This window comes from Prionailurus viverrinus, chromosome B3 (genome assembly GCF_022837055.1).
Source record: "Prionailurus viverrinus isolate Anna chromosome B3, UM_Priviv_1.0, whole genome shotgun sequence".
NCBI classification, from domain to species: Eukaryota; Metazoa; Chordata; class Mammalia; order Carnivora; family Felidae; genus Prionailurus; species Prionailurus viverrinus.
In genome coordinates, this window is record NC_062566.1 from 47,731,486 (window position 1) to 47,756,290 (window position 24,805).

General features: G+C 40.0%; 1 protein-coding gene across 5 annotated transcripts in view; it reads left to right on the forward strand.

The window, feature by feature from the left end:
* The window catches only part of LEO1 (LEO1 homolog, Paf1/RNA polymerase II complex component), a 76,708-nt gene that overhangs the window by 23,956 nt on the left and 27,947 nt on the right, over positions 1–24,805 (forward strand). For 3 of the 5 annotated variants that reach the window (XM_047861990.1, XM_047861991.1, XM_047861989.1), the window contains one exon: positions 22,506–23,258. In XM_047861990.1, coding sequence (XP_047717946.1) covers positions 22,506–23,258 — 753 coding nt within the window. Of the gene's footprint in view, positions 1–13,230; positions 13,363–20,077; positions 20,179–22,505; positions 23,259–24,805 lie in introns of those variants that run through there. The other 2 variants (XM_047861992.1, XM_047861993.1) reach the window with 2 other exon arrangements.

Genomic DNA, 24,805 nt, shown 5'->3' on the forward strand with positions numbered 1-24,805 from the left:
GTGTGTGTGTGTGTGTGTGTGTGTGTGGTGAGAATACTTAACATTTATTCTCTTAGCAACTTTTAAATATACAATTCAATATATTTTTCAAAGATTTTATTTTAAGTAATCTCTGCACCCAACTTGGGGATTGAACTCATAATCCCAAGATTAAGAGTTGCATGCTCTACCAACTGAACTAGTCAGATGCCCCTACAATTCAATATTTTTAACTATAGTTACCGTGCTGTATATTACATCCCTAGGACTTACTCTTATAACTGGACGTTTGTACCTTTTGACCCCCTTCACCCATTCTGTCTCTTTTACTACCCCCACCCCCAGACCCTGGCAGCCATAAGCTCGTTTTTTTTTTTTTTTTTAAGATTCCACATATAAGGAAGATCATACAGTATTTGTCTTTCTCTGTCTGACTTATTTCAACTTTGTATAATATTCTTAAATTTCATCCATGTTGGGCATGGCAAAATTCCCTTCTTTTTATGGCTGAATAATATTCCACTGTGTATTTACCACACTTTCTATATCCATTCATCTGCTGAGGGACACAGGGTTTTTTCCATGTCTTGGCTATTATAAATGCTGCTGCAGTGTATATGGGGGGGGGGGACAAATATCCCTTTGAGATGGTGATTTCATTTCCTTTGGGTATATACCCACAAATGGAAATGCTGGATCCTATACTAGTTCTATTTTTAATTTGGGGGGAACCCCCACACTGTAAAAAACATCCAATTTTTTTTGAAAAATTTTTTTAATGTTTATTTATTTTTGAGACAGAGAGAGAGCATGAAGGGGGAAGGGTCAGAGAGAGACGGAGACACAGAATCTGAAACAGGCTCCAGGCTCTGAGCTGTCAGCACAGAGCCCGATGCAGGGCTCGAACTCATAGACTGTGAGATCATGACCTGAGCCAAAGTCGTTCGCCCAACTGACTGAGCCACCCAGGCGCCCCACAACATCCCATTTTCTAACCAGCTTTGGCAATCTAATAATATATAATGTTCCTCTCTTCAATACATATTCACCTACCTAATCCGTGCTACTTAGTATTTCACTGTATGACTGCATTATAATTTATTTGAACAATCCTCCACTGATGGGTGTTTTGAGTGGTTACAATTTCTGACTATTATAAACAAACTTTCAGTGAACATTTTGTCCTTATATATTTGCATATCTGTCAAATTATTTTCCCACAATAAATACCTAGACATGGAAATGTTGAATCAAAGAGTATACCCATTTACAATTTAAATAGACGATACCAAATTGCCCTTTCAAGAGGCTGTCTTATTTTTCTACTACCTTCACCAGTATATGACAATGCACTGATACATATAATTTAAGTGATTGCATAGGATTTCAGTGTATGGATGTCTGATAACTTGTGTGATCCATTCCCTACTATGATGTTCCCAATATTTCTTATTTCTATGAACAATGCTATAATAAATACCCTTGTACATCTTCATGTGGATCTCTTATTTTCTCAAGATAAAGTCTTTGATACGGAATTACAGAGTCAAAGGTAAGAAATTTTTATGACATTTTGTCATTTTGTCATTTTGACATTATCAGATTCAGGTCAGTATTTGAAATTTAAAGTGGTGTTTAAGAATTTACTTGATGCTAGGGGTGCCTGGGTGGCGCAGTCGGTTAAGCGTCCGACTTCAGCCAGGTCACGATCTCGCGGTCCGTGAGTTCGAGCCCCGCGTCGGGCTCTGGGCTGATGGCTCAGAGCCTGGAGCCTGTTTCGGATTCTGTGTCTCCCTCTCTCTGCCCCTCCCCCGTTCATGCTCTGTCTCTCTCTGTCCCAAAAATAAATAAACGTTGAAAAAAAAAAAATTAAAAAAAAAAAAAAAGAATTTACTTGATGCTAAATAGAAATGAATATTTTTTTTAAGTTTATTTAATTATTTTGAGATAGAGAGAGAAGGAGCAGGGGAGGGGCAGAAAGAAAGGGGGACAGAGGATACAAAGCAGGCTCTGTGTGGACAGCAGAGAGCCTGACACAGGGCTCGGGCCCATGAACCATGAGATCAGGACTTGAGCCAAAGTCTGCCACTTAACTGACTGAGCCACCAAGGTGCCCCAGAAAAGAATAGTTCTTTTTTTTTTTTTTCAATATATGAAGTTTATTGTCAAATTGGTTTCCATACAACACCCAGTGCTCATCCCAAAAGGTGCCCTCCTCAATACCCATCACCCACTCTCCCCACCCTCCCACCCCCCATCAACCCTCAGTTTGTTCTCAGTTTTTAAGAGTCTCTTATGCTTTGGCTCTCTCCCACTCTAACCTCTTTTTTTTTTTTTTTCTTCCCCTCCCCCATGGGTTTCTGTTAAGTTTCTCAGGATCCACATAAGAGTGAAAACATATGGTATCTGTCTTTCTCTGTATGGCTTATTTCACTTAGCATCACACTCTCCAGTTCCATCCATGTTACTACAAAGGGCCATATTTCATTCTTTCTCATTGCCACGTAGTACTCCATTGTGTATATAAACCACAATTTCTTTATCCATTCATCAGTTGATGGACATTTAGGCTCTTTCCATAATTTGGCTATTGTTGAGAGTGCTGCTGTAAACATTGGGGTACAAGTGCTCCTATGCATCAGTACTCTTGTATCCCTTGGGTAAATTCCTAGCAGTGCTATTGCTGCGTCATAGGGTAGGTCTATTTTTAATTTTTTGAGGAACCTCCACATTGTTTTCCAGAGTGGCTGCACCAATTTGCATTCCCACCAACAGTGCAAGAGGGTTCCCATTTCTCCACATCCTCTCCAGCATCTCTAGTCTCCTGATTTGTTCATTTTGGCCACTCTGACTGGCGTGAGGTGATATCTGAGTGTGGTTTTGATTAGTATTTCCCTGATGAGGAGCGACGTTGAGCATCTAGAAAAGAATACTTCTAATGACTACTATTGTTTTTGGAAACAATATCTCGTGGCTCTTGAATAACCTTTACATTATTTTCCCTTTAGTTTCTTCTTTGGTATTTTAGACCCAGGATTCTATCCTATTTCTCCTTCCAAATTTTGTTTCTGTGTAAAATGTCAGATAGAAAGTATATACATGTGTGTTTATGTACTGGAAATGAAAGATATCCATATATCAGTATGAGTCACTATTAACCTAAAATGTCACACCCATTTACAGGATTAACCCTGCCTGTCATTTCCTCAATGAGTAAGGAAATAAACTTCAGTCAAGGAGATAAAATCTTTCCTGGACTCTAAGAAAATTTCATCTTATGGAGCCTAAGAAAAAAATTAAAATTTGCTACTTAATTCAAATGTATGACTTTAACAATAGATACATAATAATCACGTACAAAAAAAACACATTTTCTTGGTGTTTACCAGTCAGTCTTAAGAGAAAACAAGAGAAACCAAATGGTTTCTTCTAAGTTTTGTTAAAGGAAGTGTTTTTATTATTATCTAAAGTTAGTGTTTTTCAAATCTCTTCTCTCCTTCACACCACCCTCACTCCCCAAGTCAATTTTTTTGCTAAGGAAAAACTGATGGGGATGGGGGTGTGCACGCGTGCTGCTGGTTTTGCTGATGAATGAGGTCTCTCCAGGGTATACCATCACCATCTTGTGGCCTTCTGCCATATTACCACTAAGGGTTTTAATACGGGAATGCTTTTTTTTTGCAATTGCAAGCGTGAAACACAGTGTAGCAATCTCTTTGTAGCAATCCCTCTGTGGATAAGATAAAATACGTTGAGCGCCAGAGCGAGGAGTTGCCACCCTTACAGGGAGATGATATCGCTGCACTTATGCTGATGATTCTAAAACAACCAACTGAATAAGGAAATCTAGTGAAGAGATTTTATTAGAGTAGCTTTACTGTAAAGTGACATTTTTCAGTTTTGCTTTGGGTTTCAGCCGAATTTGTTTTACTGCTTCCTTTGTAAAAATATTTGTAAAAATATCGGTTGGCAGGGCAGTTTGTAAATCTAACTTTTTTGTCTGTCTCTTTGGTTCTAACGTTGGGAGGGCGTTCCCACTTTTGTCTCAATATTCCCCCACCTAAGTACTATTTTATTATGTTCTTTTATAAAAATGTGTTGTTGTTTTCTCTCCTTTCCCTTTGTCTCTTTCATCTGTTTTTCCTTCTTTTTTCTCCTGCCTCATACTTCCCATTTTGTTCCTTTGGTATCCTTGCTACGTATCACTTTACTTAGCTTCCTCCATTAACACCCACAAGCACAGCGCCCCGCCTCCCCTTTCTTCGGCCTCCCCTTTCTTTGTTCCTTCTAATTCCTTCCCTGGGTGGTTGATGTTCCGGCTCTTTTAGTGTCTACTACACCGACGTCCTGTGCTGGCTGGGTAGGTCTTTTAAGGACATAGCTCCCTGGTAAGCCTCAGGCTTCAGAGAGAAACCTAAATCCTACGTATTCAAGGAAGCCACTCTCTAAACCTAACCCTAGATTCAAGAGTATAAGTTTCAAAAGGACAACCTTTGCTTCAGTGCTAAGAAATGGTTCTTCACCTGACTCATTACTTCTTTTATTTTTTTTTCCTCAAGTGCAACTTTTCATAGGAAGTGTGCTGAGACATTTTCCAAGCCCACGTGTGCTGTCCAAACTCTCATTTGCATAGGGAACAATTATCAACTAGTGTTTTGCAGTTGACACTTGGATCTAAAGTAAGTTCGTTTAAAGACAGTGAGAGGAAAAACAATAAAGATGGTGAAAGGAAAGAGATTTGAGAAAAGGGTTTCCTATCATTTTGGAAAGCAGCTTAAATTTTATTATGAGATGTAGATTTCTGTCTTTTTCTTGACAGCCTGAAAACTCTCCCATGAGGTAATTAGGTTTACATTAAAAAACTTTTAGGGGCGCCTGGGTGGCTTGGTCGGCTAAGCGGCCAACTTCGGCTCAGGTCATGATCTCGTGGCCCGAGAGTTCGAGCCCCGCGTCGGGCTCTGTGCTGACCGCTCAGAGCCTGCAGCCTGTTTCGGATTTTGTGTCTCCCTCTCTCTCTGATCCTCCCCCGTTCACACTCTGTCTCTCTCTGTCTCAAAAATAAATAAATGTTAAAAAATTAAAAAAAAAAAAGAAAAAGAAACTTTTATAAATAAATTTATTTATTTTATTTTGAGAGACAGAGAGAGAGAAAAACATGTGAGTGGGGGAGGGGCAGAGACAGAGGGAGAGAGAATCCCAAACAAGTTTCACACTGTCAGCACTGAACCGGATTTGGGGCTCTATCTCACTAACTGTGGTAGGGCATCTAAGGGCTTGATGCAGTAAACTGTGAGATCATGATGTGAACCAAAGTTGCTCCTCAAATAACTTCTATCACTCCAACTGAGTAAACAGAGCTTCTATTAAAAAGTTACTTGAGGGGCACCTGGGTGGCTCAGTCGTTTAAGCATCTGCCTTCAGCCCAGGTCATGATCTTGGGGTTCGTGGGTTCTAGTCCCTTTCCAACTCTCTTCTGTCAGCGCAGAGCCCCTTGGGATCCTCTGCCTCACTTTCTCTCTGCCCCTCCCCTGCTCGTGCATGCACCTACTCTATGTCTCAAAAATAAACATTAAAAAAAAAATTACTTCAGGCCCACTGTGGATTATGACAATAACAGCTGTCATTTATTAGTCCAAGAACCCAATTGAACCCTGGGTCGGCTCTGTGCTGACGGCTCAGAGCCTGGAGCCTGCTTCGGAATCTGTGTCTCCCTCTCTCTCTTCCCCTCCCCTGCTCACACTCTGTCTCTCTCTCTCTCTCTCAAAAATAAATAAGCATAAAAAAAATTTATTAGTCTAAGAACCCAAGATTTACTTATTCTTCAGAATCTGAAGACTTCTATAGTCATAGGATTCTGGATGCCAACGTAGTAAAAAAAACATAGTTGAATAAAGAATGTACTCCCTAAAGAAAAATTTTCCCCAATTATTCTAAAACTAATGCATGTTTATTGTAGGAGACTTGGAAAACATAGAAAAGAATAAAATACACTAGTCCCCTATCTGCCTCCCAGTGAATGCTATATATATATATATATATATATATATATATGCTATATATAAATATATATACACTATGTTTTTTTCCTGTACATATATCTATGATAAAGTTTAACATAGAAATTAGCCACAGTAAGAGATGAACAAAATAACTAATAGCTAGCATTATTAGTAACTGTAGAATTCAAATATGAAGTTTTGTTTCATGCTTTTTTATTATTTATGACAGTTTTTTCCTGCAGGATGACTATTTGTAATCTTTAGCTTGTTTACTCGTTTTGCTGTTTTGGTTTCTGATCTGTCATGTTAATATAGAATTTTGTGTGTGCGTATAGATTCTAAAACAAGTCTCACTCTTCTGACAACAATAAAAAATGTTAATACAAAAGAAATAACTAATAGAACCATTATAGCAATGTAGTGTAATAAAAGTTATGTGCGTATGGCCTCTCTCTCGAGTATCTTACTGTGCTGTACTCATTCTTCCTGTTGCAATGCTGTGAGATGATAAAATGCCTTCATGGTGAGATGAAGTGAGGTAAAGGATGTAGGCATTGTGACTTAGTGTTGGGCTACTCGTTACCTTTGGAGGACGCGTTAGGAGGGAGATCATTTACTTTTGGATGCGGTGACTTGACTGTGGGTACCTGAAACCTTGGGAAGTGAAACCAAGGAGAGGAGGGGACTGCTGTAAAATAAAAACCTGAGCATCCTGAGTTAACGAAGCAGTGTTGACATTTTGCTATCTATCTTCTTACTATTAAATTTAATTGAATTTTGAGCACAGTCACTGGGTATAAAACTCAAATGTGTCAGGAAGTACACAGTGAGTGAGGTTTTTCTTCTCTTCCCTCCTCCAGTCCCCTAGCTCCTTTCCTTGGTTTCCAGCTTTTGTTGCAGTCTTCCAGAGACAGTGTATCCATTTATATGGTACACACACACATTTCAAATGTGATGGTAGCTTTATATACACCATATTCAGAATGTTTTTCCCCCGGAACTCATGTGTCTTGGATCTTTCCATATCAAATGGTAAACTATTCCTAAAATTATGACTGTGTGTGACATTTTAAAAGTCAGATAGTACTACTACACTTAAAATACTCAGTGTTTACATAATTATGACCAAGCAAGTCTTATTAGCTGTATAACCTAGGGAAAAACCACTTAGGTTCTCTGTGTTTCCTTCAGGTTCCTTATGTATAATATAGGAATATATTAGGAAAGAGTAAGTTAGTTCTGGCCCAGAAGCCCTTAGCCACAATTCTGAAATCCAAAAGCTCTAAAATAAAAAGTACATAGCATTTGGTAGCAAATGCTGCCGGGAACTGACCTAAAGCTATTTAAAGTTTTATCACTCTTAGTTTGGATTTTTGTACATTTTGCCATAGAAATTTAATTTTGATTTGGGATATATCGTCTTCAGACCTAATTAGATGTGTTGAGGAATAAATATATATGTGCTGTATTCCCTTTCTAAAATCTGGGAAAATATCCGAATCTTGAAACATATGTGGCTCCAAGAGTTTTGGATAAAGGACAATGGATCCATATACAAAGCACTCACAACAGCTCCTAGCAGGTGTAGGTATTATGTGTTATCTCTTATTATTACCAGCTGAGCCACATGGCATTCTGTAGCCTTTGGAGGGCTACATTTCCTATTTCCTTGGAGGTAATAATTTCCTTGGTTTTCTGTTTGCTTAGTTGTTTTTTTTTTTTAATTTAAGTGTTTATTTATTTTTGAGAGAGAGAGAGAGAGAGAGAGAGGGAGAGAGAGGGAGAGAGTGCAAGAAGGGGAGGGCCAGAGAGAGAAGGAGACACAGAATCTGAAGCAGGCTCCAGGCTCTGAGCCGTCAGCACAGAGCCCGACACAGGGCTCAAACCCACGAACTGTGAGATCACGACCTGAGCTGAAGTCAGACGCTTAACTGACTGAGACACCCTGGCTCTCCTCTGTTTGCTTAGTTTTAATGTGTCAGGTACAAATTTTTTTATACTCTAATTACAGGAAAATACCCATTCAAAATATTCAAACACATCAGATATGAATATACAAAACTAAGTGTATCTATTTATGAATTTATTAGTATATTCTTTTATTGTGTCTCATCTTCCACCAAAATGCAAGTTTCTGAGAACAGATGCTTGGTCTATTTTGTGTTCTGTTGTATCTCCCGTGCCCACAATAGTTTCTGGCTTGGAGAAGGCACTTAAATCCCTATTGGATGAGTGACTGCAGCAGGTATTCCATTAGCTGTGCGTCCTTCTCAGACTGCTCTCTCTGGGAGCCTTCTGTGCTCTTGCTCCATTCTGGACCAGCAGCCTTCTAGGATCATAGGGATTCCTTTTGCGTCTTCCAATCTTGGGGTTCCTTTTCCTCTGAAGCTTTTCTCTTCCTTGGTTTAGTTCTTCATTTTGGTGGGTCACAATTCATAGACTGTCAAGTACTTTAGTAACTCTTCCAATTGCTATTGCTATATAACAAACTACCTCAAAACTTGTGGCATTCTGCCACAACACCCACTCATTGTTTTCTGGATTCTGTGAGATAAGAATTTCAGAAAGTCTCAGCTGGGCATTTGTGACCTGGGGTCTCTGACTGAGCTTGTCTTCAGATGGAGCTGGAACCACAGGAGGTTTACAGCAGCTGAAGGCTGGTTAGATATTTCTCTCTCTCTCTTTTCAGATATCTCTTTTCATGTAGTTGAGGACCTCTCCGTTTGGTCTGTGTGTCTAGTTTGGGCATCTTCATGGTATGGCAGCCTTAGGTCTCCTTATATAGATGCTGGCTTACACAGAATATTATTATTCTTTCCTTGTATTTAATGATAGGTTGGTTGGATACAGAATTCTAGAATGATCCATTTTCCTTAAGAATTTTGTTTTCTAACTTTCAGAATTGTTGTTGATAAATCCATTGTTAATTCCAGATCTTTTAAAGTTTTAATTTAATTTAATTTTTTTTTTTTAATTTGAGAGAGCGAGGGAGAGAATGTGAGTGGGGGAGAGGAGGCAGGCTGAGGGGGGAGAGAGAGAATCTTAAGCAGGCTCCGCGTTCACTTCAGAGCCCAATGAATGGCTCAATCCCACAACCCTGGGATCAGGACTGAGCCAAAATCAAGAGTCAGACTCTCAAATGACTGAGCCACTTAGGTGCCCCAATTCCAGATCCTTTCTATGTCAGCTGATTTTTCTCTCTCTAGAAGCTTTTAAAATGTTCTCTTTATCCATAGTGTTCTGAAACTTCGTGTGAATCAGGGAATAGATTTAAGTAAAATAACATAAGTTTTGCTTGGTTGAATTTTACGTTCTGCTCAATTTTATGTTTCGAAAAATGGGTTCCTTCCCATTACTTCAATAGTCTAGCTTGAATCAACCTGTCTTAGTCTGCTTGGACAGCTTTGATAAAATACCATAGACTAGGCAGCTCATACATAACTATATACACATATATAACTATATATACATAATTTGTTTCTTACTGTTCTGGAGGTTGGGGGGGCCTAAGATCAAAGTGCCAGGATGACAGCATTCTGGTAAGGGTCCTCTTCCTTCCTCCTGGTTCACAGCCAGGACTTTCTTGCTGTGTCCTCCCATGTTGGAAAGGGCTAGGGAGTTCTGTAATGTCTCTTTTATAAGAATTTGAATTCTATTCGTGTGGGCTCCACCCTCATGACCTAATCACTTCCCAAACTTCCCGCCTTCTAGTATCATTACTTTGGCATTGGGATTTCAGTATGAATTTTGAGGGGACACAGACATTCAGAACATAGTACTAAGAAACCTTTCCTGACAGACTGCCATTCATGCTGGTCATTTTCTGGCTTTCCATTCTTCAGGACCTGTATATAGTTTATAATTTACTTCTGAAACTTAAATTCTTCAGATGTTTTACACTATTTTCCCTCAAACTTGTGTACACACACACACACACACACACACACACGTTGCATATACCATGTTTGCTATTATTTTTATATCCCTATACCACCCATTGCAGAGATCCAATTCAGCAAAGAATCTAATAAAGGCAGACTATGAGTGACTGCTCCATAGCTTCCAAGAAATGAGCTGCCCCGTTGTTGACTCATGGCTAGGGACAGAAACTGCAGGACTTCTCTCTTCCTCTCTAGTTCAGACCAAACGGTTCTTTTTATTTTATTTATTTATTTCTAATGTTTATTTATTCTTCAGAGAGAGACAGAGCATGAGTGAGAGAGGGGCAGAGAGACAAAGGGAGACACAGAATCTGAAGCAGGCTCCAGGCTCTGAGCGCTCAGCACAGAGCCTGACACTGGGCTTGAACTCACAAACCATGAGATCATGGTCTGAGCCCAAGTCGGCCGCTTAATGGACTGAGCCACTCAGGTGCCCCATCAGCCTGTTCCTTTTAAAGGTTAGCTCCTGGGCACCTGGGTGGCTCAGTTGGTTAAGCTTCCAGACTCTAAGATCAAGCCCCTCTCTGGCTGCGTGCTGGGCATGAAGACTGCTTAAGATTCTCTCTCCCCATAACGCGTCTGGGTGGCTCAGTCAGTTAAGCCTCTGACTCAGGTCATGATTTCATAGTTCATGGGATTGAGCCCATGATGGGATTTTCTGTCTCCCTCTCTCTGCCTCTCCCCTGCTTGCGCGCTCTCTCTCTCTCTCTCTCTCTCAAACTAACTAAATGAACATTACAAAAAGAGGGGGCACCTGGGTGGCTGTTGGTTAACTGACTTCGACTCAGGTTCGTGAGTTTGAGTCCCACATTGGGCTCTCGGCTGTCGGTGCAAAGCCGACTTGGGATCCTCTGTCTCCCTCTCTCTCTGCCTCTAGCTCTTGCTCTCTCAAAAATAATAAAACATTAAAAAAAAAAAAGATTCTTTCTTCCTCTCCCTCTGCCCCTCCCTCACTGCTGCTTGTGCTCCTGGGCTTCTCTCCCCCTCTTTCTCTTATACTGTTTCAACTTGATGTGAACATAGAGTTTATAAATCTTAAAGGTATTCTTGTTATTTTGTAAAAATACTTGTAATAATACAGTAATTGTGCTGTGTTATATAATCAGTCTAGTTGAACCTCTCTGGAGATATTGTGGGTGTATCAAAGGTCACAATTCTGAGGATCTATCTTCACCTTATGAAGGCAGAAAATGGGGAAAAAGAGACAACCTCTCAAAAATTTGGTAACAAGGTAAAGCTGCTCTGTAGTTGTTTTATTTAATCACACATTTGATAGATAAAATTCCCCATCCCTGTGAGCAAATCAAGAGATAATCTTAACACCCAAAATTAAATGAATCAAACACAGGGACACCTGGGTGGTTCAGTTGGTTAAGCATCTGACTCTTGATTTCGGCTCAGGTAATGATCTCATGGTTCATGGGTTTGAGCCCCATGTCAGGCTCACACTGACACTGCAGAGCCTGCTTAGGATTCTCTCTCTCCCTCTCTCTGCCCCTCCCCCACACATGTGAGCATGCTCTCTCTCTCAAAATAACTAAATAAAGTAAAAAAAAAATGTTTTGAAAACACAAACCCAATAGGACGAACTTCTCTGAAGTGAAAAGATCATCTTAAATATTCTAAACATCAATGAAAGTGACCTGGGTGTAACCTTAGGCAAGCAGTACATCAATGATTGTGATTGATTTGGCTGAAATCTAGTTGAATGTATTGTATTTTGTATGAGGAAAGGCAATGAATAGAACAATGATCAGTATAAAGTAGAACAAAAACAAAAAAAGTAAAAAGCCAGAAGTTATTTGTTTTGCATTTTTATTCAAATGAAATCAACACAAAGTCTATTTATTAGTCACGAATATAGGCACTGTAATTCAAGACTGAATAAGTGCACTTTTCAAAGATAGTACTCTGAATGAAAATGAATCACAAATCGAATACTTATTTTTCCAGTATACCCAAAAGTTTTAAAGTGATTCCGTCTACCTAGTCTTACACTTTCCATTTTAAACACAACAGCTCTAGAATTGATACCATATCCACTTGAACCCTGTCAGGCACTCTTATCTGCAACAAAAACATATCTCATAATCTCCAAATTAAAAATCCATATTGCTTGTCCAAGATCAAAACCCTTATGAGACAAAACCCTTATCTGAACTAAATCAGGTAATAATTTAGCACAAATGTACATTTTTTTAAAAAACCAAAATATAAGCTTTCTAAAAAAAGACCTAGTCTGTAACATATTCAAGTCATTCTTTCTTTAAGCTTCAGTGAAGCAAGAGGGTTTACCTAGCAGTAACCCATTATGAAAATTCTTACTGTCTGATTTTATCATGTACAATTATAGCCACATTTCCTACCAAAATAAAACTTTTTGTCAGCAAAATGAACACAGTGGAACCCTCTGAATAGTGTTTTTCCAGTTGCATGCTGTAATCCACTAGTAAATCATGAAAGCAATTTAGTGGGTTCACTGCTTGCTGGCATTAAAACCAAAACAAAACAAAAGCTGAAATAGAATAAAGGAGAGTAGGAAATCTCAGGCAGCATCTTAGTGGTAAAGAAGTATTGTTTTGTGAAATATTTCATTTTATACAGTAAGTGTATAGTGGGTTAGGATGTAAAATTTGTTTGAGATACACTGCTCTGAAACTGTAGTTGTCAAAAAGCGGTCTGAAGAAAACCCTTTCAAGGGGTCTGAGAGGTCCTGTCTGTACGAGGCTAGATTTTCTTCACATGCCTTCAACCAAAACATTTCTCAGTAGACTGAATGTAGAAGCAGGTATGAGAATTAAGCTGTCTTCTAAGCCAGGCATTAAAGATCTTTTCAAAACTGTAAAACAATTCCACTCTTCCAATTTTTTGGTTTTGAAAAGATTACAGTCATTTAAAATTTTAAAATACTATTTATGTTAACCTGTTATTTACACATTTTGAATTTTATTTGAATTGCTTTAATTGCTAATACGTTAAATAGCAACAGATATAACCTACACGAAATGCTCTATGGAGTTCTCAACAATTTGGGAACCGCTCGCCAATCTGAAACAAAGGACTTCAGGCCTGATTCGTGGCAGGTTTAACTCGGTCTAGGCCCTTCCGCCCAGCGACTCAAGACCCGCCCACGCCGCGGACACCCAGACGGGAGACGCCCCACCCTCTGTGAGAGTGCTCGCAAATAGGAACGGATATCGACTAAAGGGCGGGACTTATGCTCACAGTGGACATGGGAGAGTCAATGAGCAGGCAAATACCAGGTCACAGAAGGAAAGGAGGCTTTCAGCGAATCTTTGCGACACTGTCGCGTTTCGTTGGTTCCTTGCCGTAAAGACAGCCGCGGAGGCGCCCCCAGCCGAGGCAGTGGCGGACGTGCGGGTCGATGGCGGATATGGAGGATCTCTTCGGGAGCGACGCTGATAGCGATGCTGAGCGTAAAGGTGGGATCGGTTGGGCTTCAGGGGAGCGGTGCGTGTAGGGGCTTCTGCTGCAGGAGCCCGAAGGCGGTACGGTTCCGGGTCTGCGAACCCTGAGGTGCTACGGACCAGTGGTGGCGCTTCCTCCACGCCTGCCTCAGCGCCCCCTGCACTCCTGGCGGTACCAGCCTCCCTGGGCGGGAATCGGAGAGACGAACACGGAGTGTGAGGCTCGGGGTTCTTGGTGTCCGTGGAGCATGCGGTGCTTGGGAGCCGGTGGGGTGAAGGCGCGGGGCAGAGGTGGCGGCGCAGGAGACCCTGCGCGGCCCGGGTAAGAACCTGGGGGTCCTGCTCTGTCCTGTTTTGCTCAAGTGAGCGCAGAGTAAGATCTGTTTGTGAATGAATGGATAGTAGGTGCTCGGGAATATGGGTATGAGATGGACGAATTTGCAGAGGGGCTCAGAAAGCCCTCTTGATTGAAATCAGAGTGGCGTGATGCGGAGTTTGAGATGTCTGGGTGAGGAGGATTGGCAGGATACAGGGGTAGGGCTTTACATAGGCGTTATGCACCGGAGACGATGTGTCTTGTGAGAACCTGTGCAGAAACTGGAATTTCTTGAGTCTATGGTATTAGATGGAGAGCATATGGGATCTGTGTTTGGAGAGGAGAAAGGACTTGTTGATTAAATGAATGATTAGTGGTGCATGGAAGTACTTCTGGCACAAGGACTGTGGATGTTTGAGTTTGAAATAATGAATGAGTTATTTGAAGTGACAAGGGCCCCAAGACCAAGTTCAGAATTCTTGAAAGCCCCCAGGCTCAAAGTAACGTTATCTACTTTTTTTCCTTAGCAAAATGCATTATTGTTGTGGTTCTTTTTTTCTCTAACTCCAGTTTATTTATATTTTTGAGTGTAGTGAAGTGAGCACCAGGTGGAAATCTAGTGTGAGGGCTCCACTGAGATGGGTATTCAGGAGGTTCCAGTTAGGATGAGTCTGGAAATATAGAGTCCTGTATACTAACTCTTGTTCCATTACCTTTGCTGGTGTTTTCTTTTCCCCCTTATTTTTACTTGTTTGTATCCCATTTACCTTTCAAGGCACAGTTCTATGTGAACTTTCCCATGACTCACTGTCATGAAGTTGTTCATTCATTCAATAAGTATTAATTGATCTCCTATTATGTTCTAGCTACTTTTGTGGGTGTCAGGGACAGAATGATGAAAAGGTTGTCTCCCCGCCCCGTAGGCTTATGTGGATGCTTAATACATATTTGTAAGTAGTTGGATAGAAAGAAACAATAGTTTAGTAAGATGTACCCTGCATTGCTTTCCTGTTGCTAACCCAGTGTATGGAGAAGTGATGTGTGGAGATGGTTGCTTTTCTGGGCTTCATGTTTTACTTTTGTATGAGTCTGTTGCTCCTTTCTTCCACGTTACGGTTAGATAATAGGACACTGTAGGATTGACTTACAAATCTGTCCTTGAAGATTGCTTTGGTCTTGAAGGTAGTATGGATGTGACAGGGCAATTCCTGTTAAGCCTAGCATATTTCATTAGTAAGACAGTTGTGGAAAATAACTACACCTGACAAATATCTTGCCGTAACAATGGGTAAAATCTCTACCTAGGCTCAACATTTCTTTTATGTATAATTGTGTCAGGTGTCTTATTTCTTTTAACAGTGTTTTGTAGCTTTAATTGTAAAAATCTTGCACCTCCTGAGTTCAATTTACTCCTAAGTATTTTAGTCTTTTGAATACTATCTCAGGTGAAGTTGTTATCTTAATTTCATTTTTGAATTGTTCATTGCTAGTGTTTAGAAATATAACTGATTTTTGTATGTGTATCTTCTATCTTGCAACCTTGCTGACTCTACTAGCTGTAATTAGTTTTTTGTGTGTGCATTCTTTAGGATTTTCTACATAAGAGATCTTGTCATGTGCAAATATAGTTTCACCTCTTTTGCAATTTGGATGTTTTTATTTCTTTTTCTTGCCTAATTGCCGCAGCTACAACTTTCTGTACAATGTTGTATCCAAGTGGTAAGAATGGATACGCTAGTCGGAAGAAAGCATCCGTGCCATCACAATTACATATATTAGCTGTGGGTTTTTGTAGATGCCCTTTTTCAGGTTGAGAAAATTCCCTTTTATCCCTAGTTTGTTGAGTAGTTTTATCACGAAAGGGTGTTGGATTTTGTCAAATGTCTTTTCTCCATCAATTAAAATGCTCACTTTTGGGGGCACCTGGGTGGCTCAGTTGGTTAAGCATCTGACTTTGGCTTAGGTCATGATCTCATGGTGTGTTGGTTCTAGCCCCACATAGGGCTCTGTGCTCACAGCTCAGGGCCTGGAGCCTGCTTTGGATTCTCCGTCTCCTCTCTCTCTCTCTGCCTCTCCCTCGCCTGTGCTCTCTCTCAAAAATAAACAAACATTTTTTAAAAAATGCTCACTTTTCTTGGGGTGCCTGGGTGGCTTAGTTGGTTGAGCATCTGACTCTTGATTTCAGCTCAGGTCATGATCCCAGGGTTGTGGGATTAAGCCCCATGTTGGGCTCTGTGCTGAGCCTGCTTAAGATATTCATTCTCTCTCTCTCTCTCTCTCTCTCTCTCTCTCTCTCCCCCCCTCTGTCTCCCCTTCTCTCCTTCTGCCGGTCTCTCCCCTGCTTGGGCTTGCTCCTTCTTTCTCTCTAAAATTTAAAAAAAAAAAAAAAAATGCTTACTTTGCTTTATTTGGTTAATATGGTCACAATAATCTTTTTTTTTTTTTTTTTAATTTATTTTTGGGACAGAGAGAGACAGAGCATGAACGGGGGAGGGGCAGAGAGAGAGGGAGACACAGAATCAGAAACAGGCTCGAGGCTCTGAGCCATCAGCCCAGAGCCCGACGCGGGGCCTGAACCCACAGACCGCGGGATCGTGACCTGGCTGAAGTTGGACGCTTAACCGACTGCGCCACCCAGGCGCCCCTGGTCACAATAATCTTGAACCACCATTTATTCTAGGATAGCTCCCACTTTGTCATATCCTTTTAATATGCTGTTGGGTTCAGTTTGCTAGTATTTTGTTTAGTATTTTTGCATTTGTATTCATAAGGCTTATTGGTCTGTAGTTTTCTTTATTCATGACATCTTTGGTTTTGGTATCAGGATAATGCTGGCCTCATAGAATGGATTAGGAACTGTTCCCTTTGCTTCAAAGAGTTTGAGAAGAATAAGCATTAATTCTTTAAACATTTGATAGGATTCATGAGTGAAGCCATCTTCTGGTCCTGGGTGTTGGTTTTGTTTTGTTTTGTTTTAATTTTTCTAATATTTATTTTTGAGACAGAGATAGAGTGTGAGTGGGGAAGGGGTAGAGAGAGAGGGAGACACAGAATCCGCAGCAGGCTCCAGGTTCTGAGCTGTCAGCACAGAGCCCAATGTGGGGCTCAAACTCACAAACTGTGAGATCATGACCTGAGCCAAAGTCGGACGCTCAACTGAATGAGCCACCCAGGCGCCCCTGTTGGATTTATTTTTTATTTTTTCCCCAGTAAGCTCTATGCTCATCATGAGGCTTGAACTCACGACTTTGAGATCAAGATTCAGACACTCTACCTACTGAGCCAGCCAGGCTCCCCTGAGATTTCTCTTTTTTTTTTTAAATTTTTTAAAAAATGTTTATTTCTGAGAGAGAGAGGCAGAGTATGAGCAGGGGAGGGACAGAGAGAGAGAGCGAAACACAGAATCTGAAGCAGGCTCCAAGCTCTGAGCTGTCAGCACAGAACCCAGTGTGGGGCTCAAACTCATGAACTGCGAGATCATGACCTGAGCCCAAATTGGATGTTTGAGCCACCCAGATGTCCCGAGATTTCTCTTTTTTTAATGTAGGTGTTTACAGCTACAGATTTCCCTTTCAGCACTGCTTTCTCTACATCCCTTACCTTTTGGCATCCTGTATTTTCATTTTCATTCATCGGAAAATATTTGTAATTTCCTTTGTGATTTCTTCTTTGAGCCCGTGATTGTTTGAGTGCATTGTTTAATATCCACTTGTGAATTTTCGAGATTTGCCTCTGTTACTGAATTCATTTTCATTCCATTTTTGTCAGTAAAGATACTTCACATGTTTTCAACCTTCTTAAATGTACTGAAATTTGTTTTGGATCGTAACATATGCTCTAACCTGGAGAATGTTCAGTGTGCACTTGGGAAGAATGATGGTAGTAGAGTGTTCTATTGATGTCTATATGTGTGGTTGGTTTATAGTATTATTTAAGTTCTCTGTTTCCTCATTGATCTTCTGCCTAGTTCTGGCTGTTATTGTAAGTGGACTATTGAAGTTTCCAACTGTTGTTTTTGGACTATTTCTCCCTTCAGTTCTGTCAGTTTTTGTTTTTAGGTGCATATATGTTTACAACTATTATATCTTCATGTCAGATGGGCCCTTTTATTTCATAATGTCCTTTTTTATCTTGTAACAATTTTGTCTTAAGATTTATTTTGTTTAATATTAGTATAACCACTATAGCTTTCTTTTCATTACTATTTACATGGAGTATCTTTTTCCATCCTTTCACTTTCAACCTATTTGAGTATGCGGTTGCCGATGCATAGGGGCACTTGTACCCCAATGTTTATAGCGGCACTTTCAACAATAGCCGAATTATGGAAAGAGCCTAAATGTCCATCAACTGATGAATTGATAAGGAAGATGTGGTTTATACAATGGAATACTACTTGTCAATGAGAAAGAATGAAATACGGCCTTTTGTAGCAACGTGGATGGAACTGGAGAGTGTTATGCTAAGTGAAATAAGTCATACAGGGAAAGACAGATACCATATGTTTTCACTCTTATGTGGATCCTGAGAAACTTAACAGAAGACCATGGGGGAGGGGGAGGGGGGGGAAAGTTACAGAGAGGGAAGGAGGCAAACCATAAGAGACTCTTAAAAACTGAGAATAAACTGAGGGTTGATGGGGGGGTGGGAGGGAAGGGAAAGTGGGTGATAGGCATTGAGGAGGGCACCTGTTGGGATGAGCACTGGGTGTTGTATAGAAACCAATTTGATAATAAATTTCATATTAAAAAAATAATAAAGTGAGACTCTTACAGATAATTTGCAAAGAAGTAAAAAATTAAACAAATAGAAATTCATTTTGCCAACTCCTGCCTTTTCATTGGAGAAGTTAATCATTTCTGTTTAAAATAATTACTGATAAGGAAGCACTTTTGCCATTTTGCTATTTGTTTTCTATATGTCATTTTTTTTGTTCCTCAATTCGTATATTGTTCTCCCCCCCTTTTTAAAAAGTTTTTATTTATTTATTTTGAGAGGGGAGGGAGGGGCAGAGAGAGGGAGACAGAGGATCCAAAGCAGGCTCCACGCTATCAGTGTAGAGCCTGATGTGGGGCTCAGTCCCAGAAACTGTGAGACCATGACCTGAGCCAAAATCAAGATTGGAGGCTTACCTGACTGAGCTGCCCAGGTGCCCAGTCTCTTTTTTTAAGACTGATTTTCTTTTAGGGTACTATTGATTTCCTTCTTGTTTATTTTTCTGTATAGTTTTTAGTTTTTTTCTTAGCGGTTATTCTGGTGATTACAGTTAACATCTTGAATTATAATAATCTAGTTTGGATTAATATGAACTTAATTTTAGCAGTACAGGAACATTTTTTTCTACATAGTTCATCCTCTCTTGCCTTTGTTGTTATTGTCACAAATTACATCTTTATACATTGACTTCCCAGTGATGTGGTTTTATAATTACTGGTTTATGTTACTGTGTTTGAAATCTAATCAAGAAAGGAGTTCCTAGAAATACATTGATGTTAACTTTTATAATTACCTATTTAGTTTCCTTATTCTTTATTTCCTCACGTGGATTCAAACTGCTGTCATTTCATTTAAGCTGGACAGGCTTCGTTTAGGAGGCAGGCCTAGTAGCAATAAACTCTGTTTTTGTTTGTCTGGGAATGTCTCAGTTTTGCCAGTTTGTTTTTTATTGATGTGAAATTCATATAAAATTAACCATTTGAAAAATTTTTTTTAAAGTTTATTTATTTTGAGAGACAGGGAGAGTGCAGGTGGGGGAGGGGCAGAGAGACAGAGGGGTACAGAGGATCCAAAGAGTTCAGTGTGGGGCTCAAACTCATGAACTGTTAGATCATGACCCGAACCTAAGTCAGAAGCTTAACTGACTGAACCACCCAGGTGCCCCTAAAATTAATGGTTTTAAAGTGAGCAATTGGGTATTTAGTACCTTTACAATGTTTCCATCTTTTGGCTGTTTGAGTAGTGCTGCTATGAACTGTATTTAAGTTTATTTATTTTTGAGAAAGAGCGAGCAAGTGCACAAGTTGGGGAGGGATAGGGAGAGGGGGCAGAAGATCCAAAGCAGGCTCTAGGCTCAGCTGTCGGTGCAGGGCCGGATGATGCCGGCACTCAAACTCACAAACCATGTGATCATGACCTGACCTGAAGTCAGGCACTTACTGACTGAGCCACCCAGGTGCCCCTGCTATGAACATTTGTGTACAAGTATTTGAATGCCTGTTTTCAATTCTTTTGAGTATATACATAGGGGTGGAATTGCTGAGTCATATGGTAATTCTTTGTTTAACTTTTGAGGAATTACACCATTTTCCAGAGAGACCAGACCATTTTACATTACTACCAGCAATATTCGAGGGTTTCATTTTTTTTCACATCCTCAGTAACACTTATTGTACATTTTTCTTTTTTTTAATGTAGCCATCTCTGTTGGTGTCAAGTGGTATCTCATGTGAATTCAATTTGCATTTCCTAATGGCTAATGATGTGGAATAGACTTCTCATGTGCTCATTGGCCATTGGTATGTATAACTTTGGACAAATGTCATTTCAAGTCCTTTGTCCACTTTTTAATTGTGTAGTCTTTTTGTTGAGTAGTAAACATTGTTTATGTATCTGGATATCTGGGTACTAGACACTTAGCAGATACATGGTTTGCAAATATTTTGTCCTATTCTTTTTGTTGTTTTTTCAGTTTCTTGATAATGTCTTTTGTATAGAAGTTTTTCTTTTTGAAGAAGTCTGATTTCTGTATTTTTTTCTTCTGTCACTTCTATCACGCTTTCATTCTGAAGTCTAGTTTTGCTGGGAATATAATTCTTGGTTGACAGTCTTTGTTCCAGTATTTTGGATATGTTAACCCACTGCCTTCTCGTTTCCATGGTTTCTGACAAGAAATCATTGTTATCGAGAATTCCTTGTGTGGAACAAATTGCTTCTCTTGCTGCTTTCAGCATTCTTTTTTTTTTTTGCCTTTGTCTTTAACTGTTTGATAATGCCGTGTGTAGGTGTGGATCTCTAATTTTATCCTATTTGGCATTCACTAAGTTTCTTGAATGTCTTTGATCACATTTGGGATGTGTTTGACCATTATTTCTTCAAATAATCTTTCTGCCCTTTCTTCTTCTGGGACTCCCATTATGTATATGTTGGTACACTTGATGGTATCCCACAAATCTTTTAGATTTTATTTTTCTTAATTTTTTTCTCTTCTGTTCCTCACTTAATCTTCATTGACTTCTTCTAAAGTTTACTGATTCTGCCTTCTTCCTGCTTACATCTGTTCTTTAGCTCCCTAATGAATTTTCACTTCATTTATTGTATTTTTCAACTCCAGAATTTCTTTTTGGCTCTTTTTAAATAATATGTTTAAAAAAAAAAATCTGTCTTTTTATTGATATTCTCTATTTGGTAAAACATCATTTTCATTGTCTGGGCTTCTTCTGGGATAGTATTTCTAGCCTTTTTTCATACATATGGGCCATACTTCCTTGGTTCTTTGTATTTCTTTATAGTTTTTTGTTGATAACTGTCATTTTGAGTATTATAATGTGGTAACTCAAGAAATCAAATTCTCTCCCTTCCTCAGGATTTGTTGTTGCTGTTTGTTGCAGTAGTTATTGTTTAGTGATTCTTTTGAACTAGTTTAGTAAAGCCCACAATCTTTGTTGTGTGTGGCCACTAAAATCTCTGCCCTTTAACATAGTGGTCAGCTTGTGATTAGACAGAGATATCCTTAAATGCCTAGAACCAAAAACAAAAAAACAAAATAAGACAAAAAAAAAACCTCCCAGTCTTTGCAGTTGGGTCTCTGTGTTGGGCAGGCTTTCAACTCTCAACCCGGCAGTTTACAACCTGTTTTTGCCTTCATCTTTTGCTTTAAGCACAGAACCTGAAGGTCAACTGGAAGTGAGCTTAGTACCCTCTAAATTCTTTTTTTTTTTTTTTTTTAATTTTTTTTTTTTTCAACGTTTATTTATTTTTGGGACAGAGAGAGACAGAGCATGAACGGGGGAGGGGCAGAGAGAGAGGGAGACACAGAATCGGAAACAGGCTCCAGGCTCTGAGCCATCAGCCCAGAGCCCGACGCGGGGCTCGAACTCCCGGACCGCGAGATCGTGACCTGGCTGAAGTCGGACGCTCAACCGACTGCGCCACCCAGGCGCCCCAGTACCCTCTAAATTCTTTACTGGGCATGTGCACAGCCCTGAGCAAGTATGTGGCCTTCCAGATCTCTAGGAATATGTGAGAGCTTGTAAAAGCCCTTACTCCCTGAATGATGTAATTCTCCAGCCTTTCCTCTTAATTACTTGCCCCAAAGCTTCTTAGTTAATTACTTGCCACAACTACTATCCATTATCCCAGGCAGTGGCAACTAATACATTTGCCTGTAAATGTTTTTGGCAAACATTCCCAGGTAGCTGCCTTTGAGAGACTTCTAAGTGAGATAAAGTCAGCCCTTTGAGCCAGTCCAGTGATCCACCAGGCAGATCAAAACTAACAACCATGATTCTTTGTGAATGAGGTCCCTTCTGCTCCCTCTAGTAGTAGTCCACGTACCAGAAATTTGGGCTATCTTTAAGGCATTATTGAGCTGGGGAGTTGGGGTTGGAGTGGAGCAACAGGATAAATTAAAACATCACAAAGTTTTATTGGAGTTCACCTGTTTTTTCTTGTTAAGCATTCCCCTGGTTGCTGTAGCTTTTGGTTAGTTTCCTGAGTAGAGAGAAAATTGATTCTGATGGTTTTTTGACATGTTTTCTCATTCCTTTTATGTTGGGATTGACTTTTGGTGCTCTTTACCTTGCCTTTTTCACTGACATCATTCTGTGTTTATATGATCTCATAGATTCGGATTCTGGATCAGACTCGGATTCTGATCAAGAGAATGTTGCTTCTGGCAGTAATGCCTCTGGAAGTGAAAGTGAGCAAGATGAAAGAGGTGATTCAGGAAAGCCAAGTAATAAGGAACTGTTTGGAGATGACAGTGAGGATGAGGGAGCTTCACATCACAGTGGGAGTGATAATCACTCTGAAAGATCAGACAATAGGTCAGAAGCTTCTGAGCGTTCTGACCATGAAGACAATGACCCCTCAGATGTAGATCAGCACAGTGGATCAGAAGCTCATAATGATGATGAAGATGAAGGTCATAGATCAGATGGAGGGAGCCATCATTCAGAAGCAGAAGGTTCTGAAAAAGCACATTCAGATGATGAAAAATGGGACAGAGAAGATAAAAGCGACCAGTCAGATGATGAAAAGATACAAAATTCCGATGATGAAGAGAGGGCACAAGGATCTGATGAAGATAAGCTGCAGAATTCTGATGATGATGAGAAAATGCAAAACACAGATGATGAGGACAGGCCTCAGCTTTCAGATGATGAGAGACAACTGTCAGAAGAGGAGAAGGCTAATTCTGATGATGAACGGCCAGCAGCTTCTGATAATGATGATGAGAAACAGAATTCTGATGATGAAGAACGGCCACAGATGTCTGATGAGGAGAAAATGCAAAATTCTGATGATGAAAGGCCACAGGCCTCAGATGAAGAACACAGGCATTCAGATGATGAAGAGGAACAGGACCAGAAATCAGGTAATGCATTTATGAGAACCAAAATGGTTTAGTAGAAGTGTCCATATACAGCAGTGGTGCAGTATCCATGCCCACCTTTAGTACCTGTTTTTCTCTTCTGTTCCTCCATTTCAGCCCTTTCTAAGTATACGTTTTGCTTTAAATTTTCCCCCCTAATAATCCATTTATTTTTATCTACCATCATTTGTTAATTGATGATAGATCAAGAAAAAAAAGAGGACAGTCTTCAGGAAAGATATATGGTGCTTAAGTAGCTAGGTAATGAATGGAGTTGGTTCCATTTCTGTGGGTAACTGAGAAGCATGCCTCAGGTGAGAATAGATTTGCCTGGGGAAAAAAAGCAATGCCATTGAAAATCTCCATAGGGTAGTTGTACTGACTTGTAAATCTCATACTCCAGCTCAAGGTTTTTGAGATCCAAAATTTGATCATCCAGAGGTAATTAGGCTCCAAGGAGTTCATTCAAACTAGTCACTTATACTGATAGTATAAGAAACTAATTTGTAAACATTGAATTGCAAAATTATTGATTTTGAGAGGATCAGTTATTTCTCTCGTCATTGTATACTTGCCGTTGGGGAAAATCGACATTGGATACCAAATGGTAATATCAGGAGGTTGCCTGGGGAGTATAACATCCAGAAGATGAAAACGTGGCTGGATGATCTCAGTGAGCTATGGTAGCTTGACACATGCATCCTCTAGAGAGATGTGCTTGGGTCAGAATACTTATTTCTTAAAGCTGCAGGAAACACATAGCCTAACTTTGGCTACTGACTCCCTTTTATAATAGTTATGTACACTGTTCTTCTCAAGTTAACACATTCTTCATATAGAATATTGAAATTTGGAGATCTTGTTTCTTTGCATTGTAAAAGTCACCTAGGTTAGGTTAGAATTCTTTTTTTTTTAAATTTTTTTTTTTTCCAACGTTTTTTATTTATTTTTGGGACAGAGAGGGACAGAGCATGAACGGGGGAGGGGCAGAGAGAGAGGGAGACACAGAATCGTAAACAGCTCCAGGCTCCGAGCCATCAGCCCAGAACCTGACGCGGGGCTCGAACTCCCGGACCGCGAGATCGTGACCTGGCTGATGTCGGACGCTTAACCGACTGCGCCACCCAGGCGCCCCTAGAATTCTTAAGTAATACCTAGATTGTTTCATTTCCATAGGTGATTGATTATACTCACATATTGATCCTGTCATCTTAGCTTAGATATGGGGGAGAGGGCCTTTAATCCTGTAATACATACTCACAGGATAGCATTCAAGACCACATTTTGGCATTATTTAGGAGGAGGCCAAAGAATTTCGAGAGATGGATAAAGGTCTGTCTAGACTACAGGACTGCGATAAGTATTCAATAACTAGTTTTGGGTAGAGTTATTTGTACTCGTAGCAGAATCATTAAAGTTCATGCATTACTTCCCCAATAATAGCAGACTAACCTAAGGCTAGGGTTATGGTGGGGAATCTTATAGCTGGTTATTCTGCTTAACTCTTACCTAGATCGATGTGGTTTTCTTCAAGTTGACAATTAGGGAAA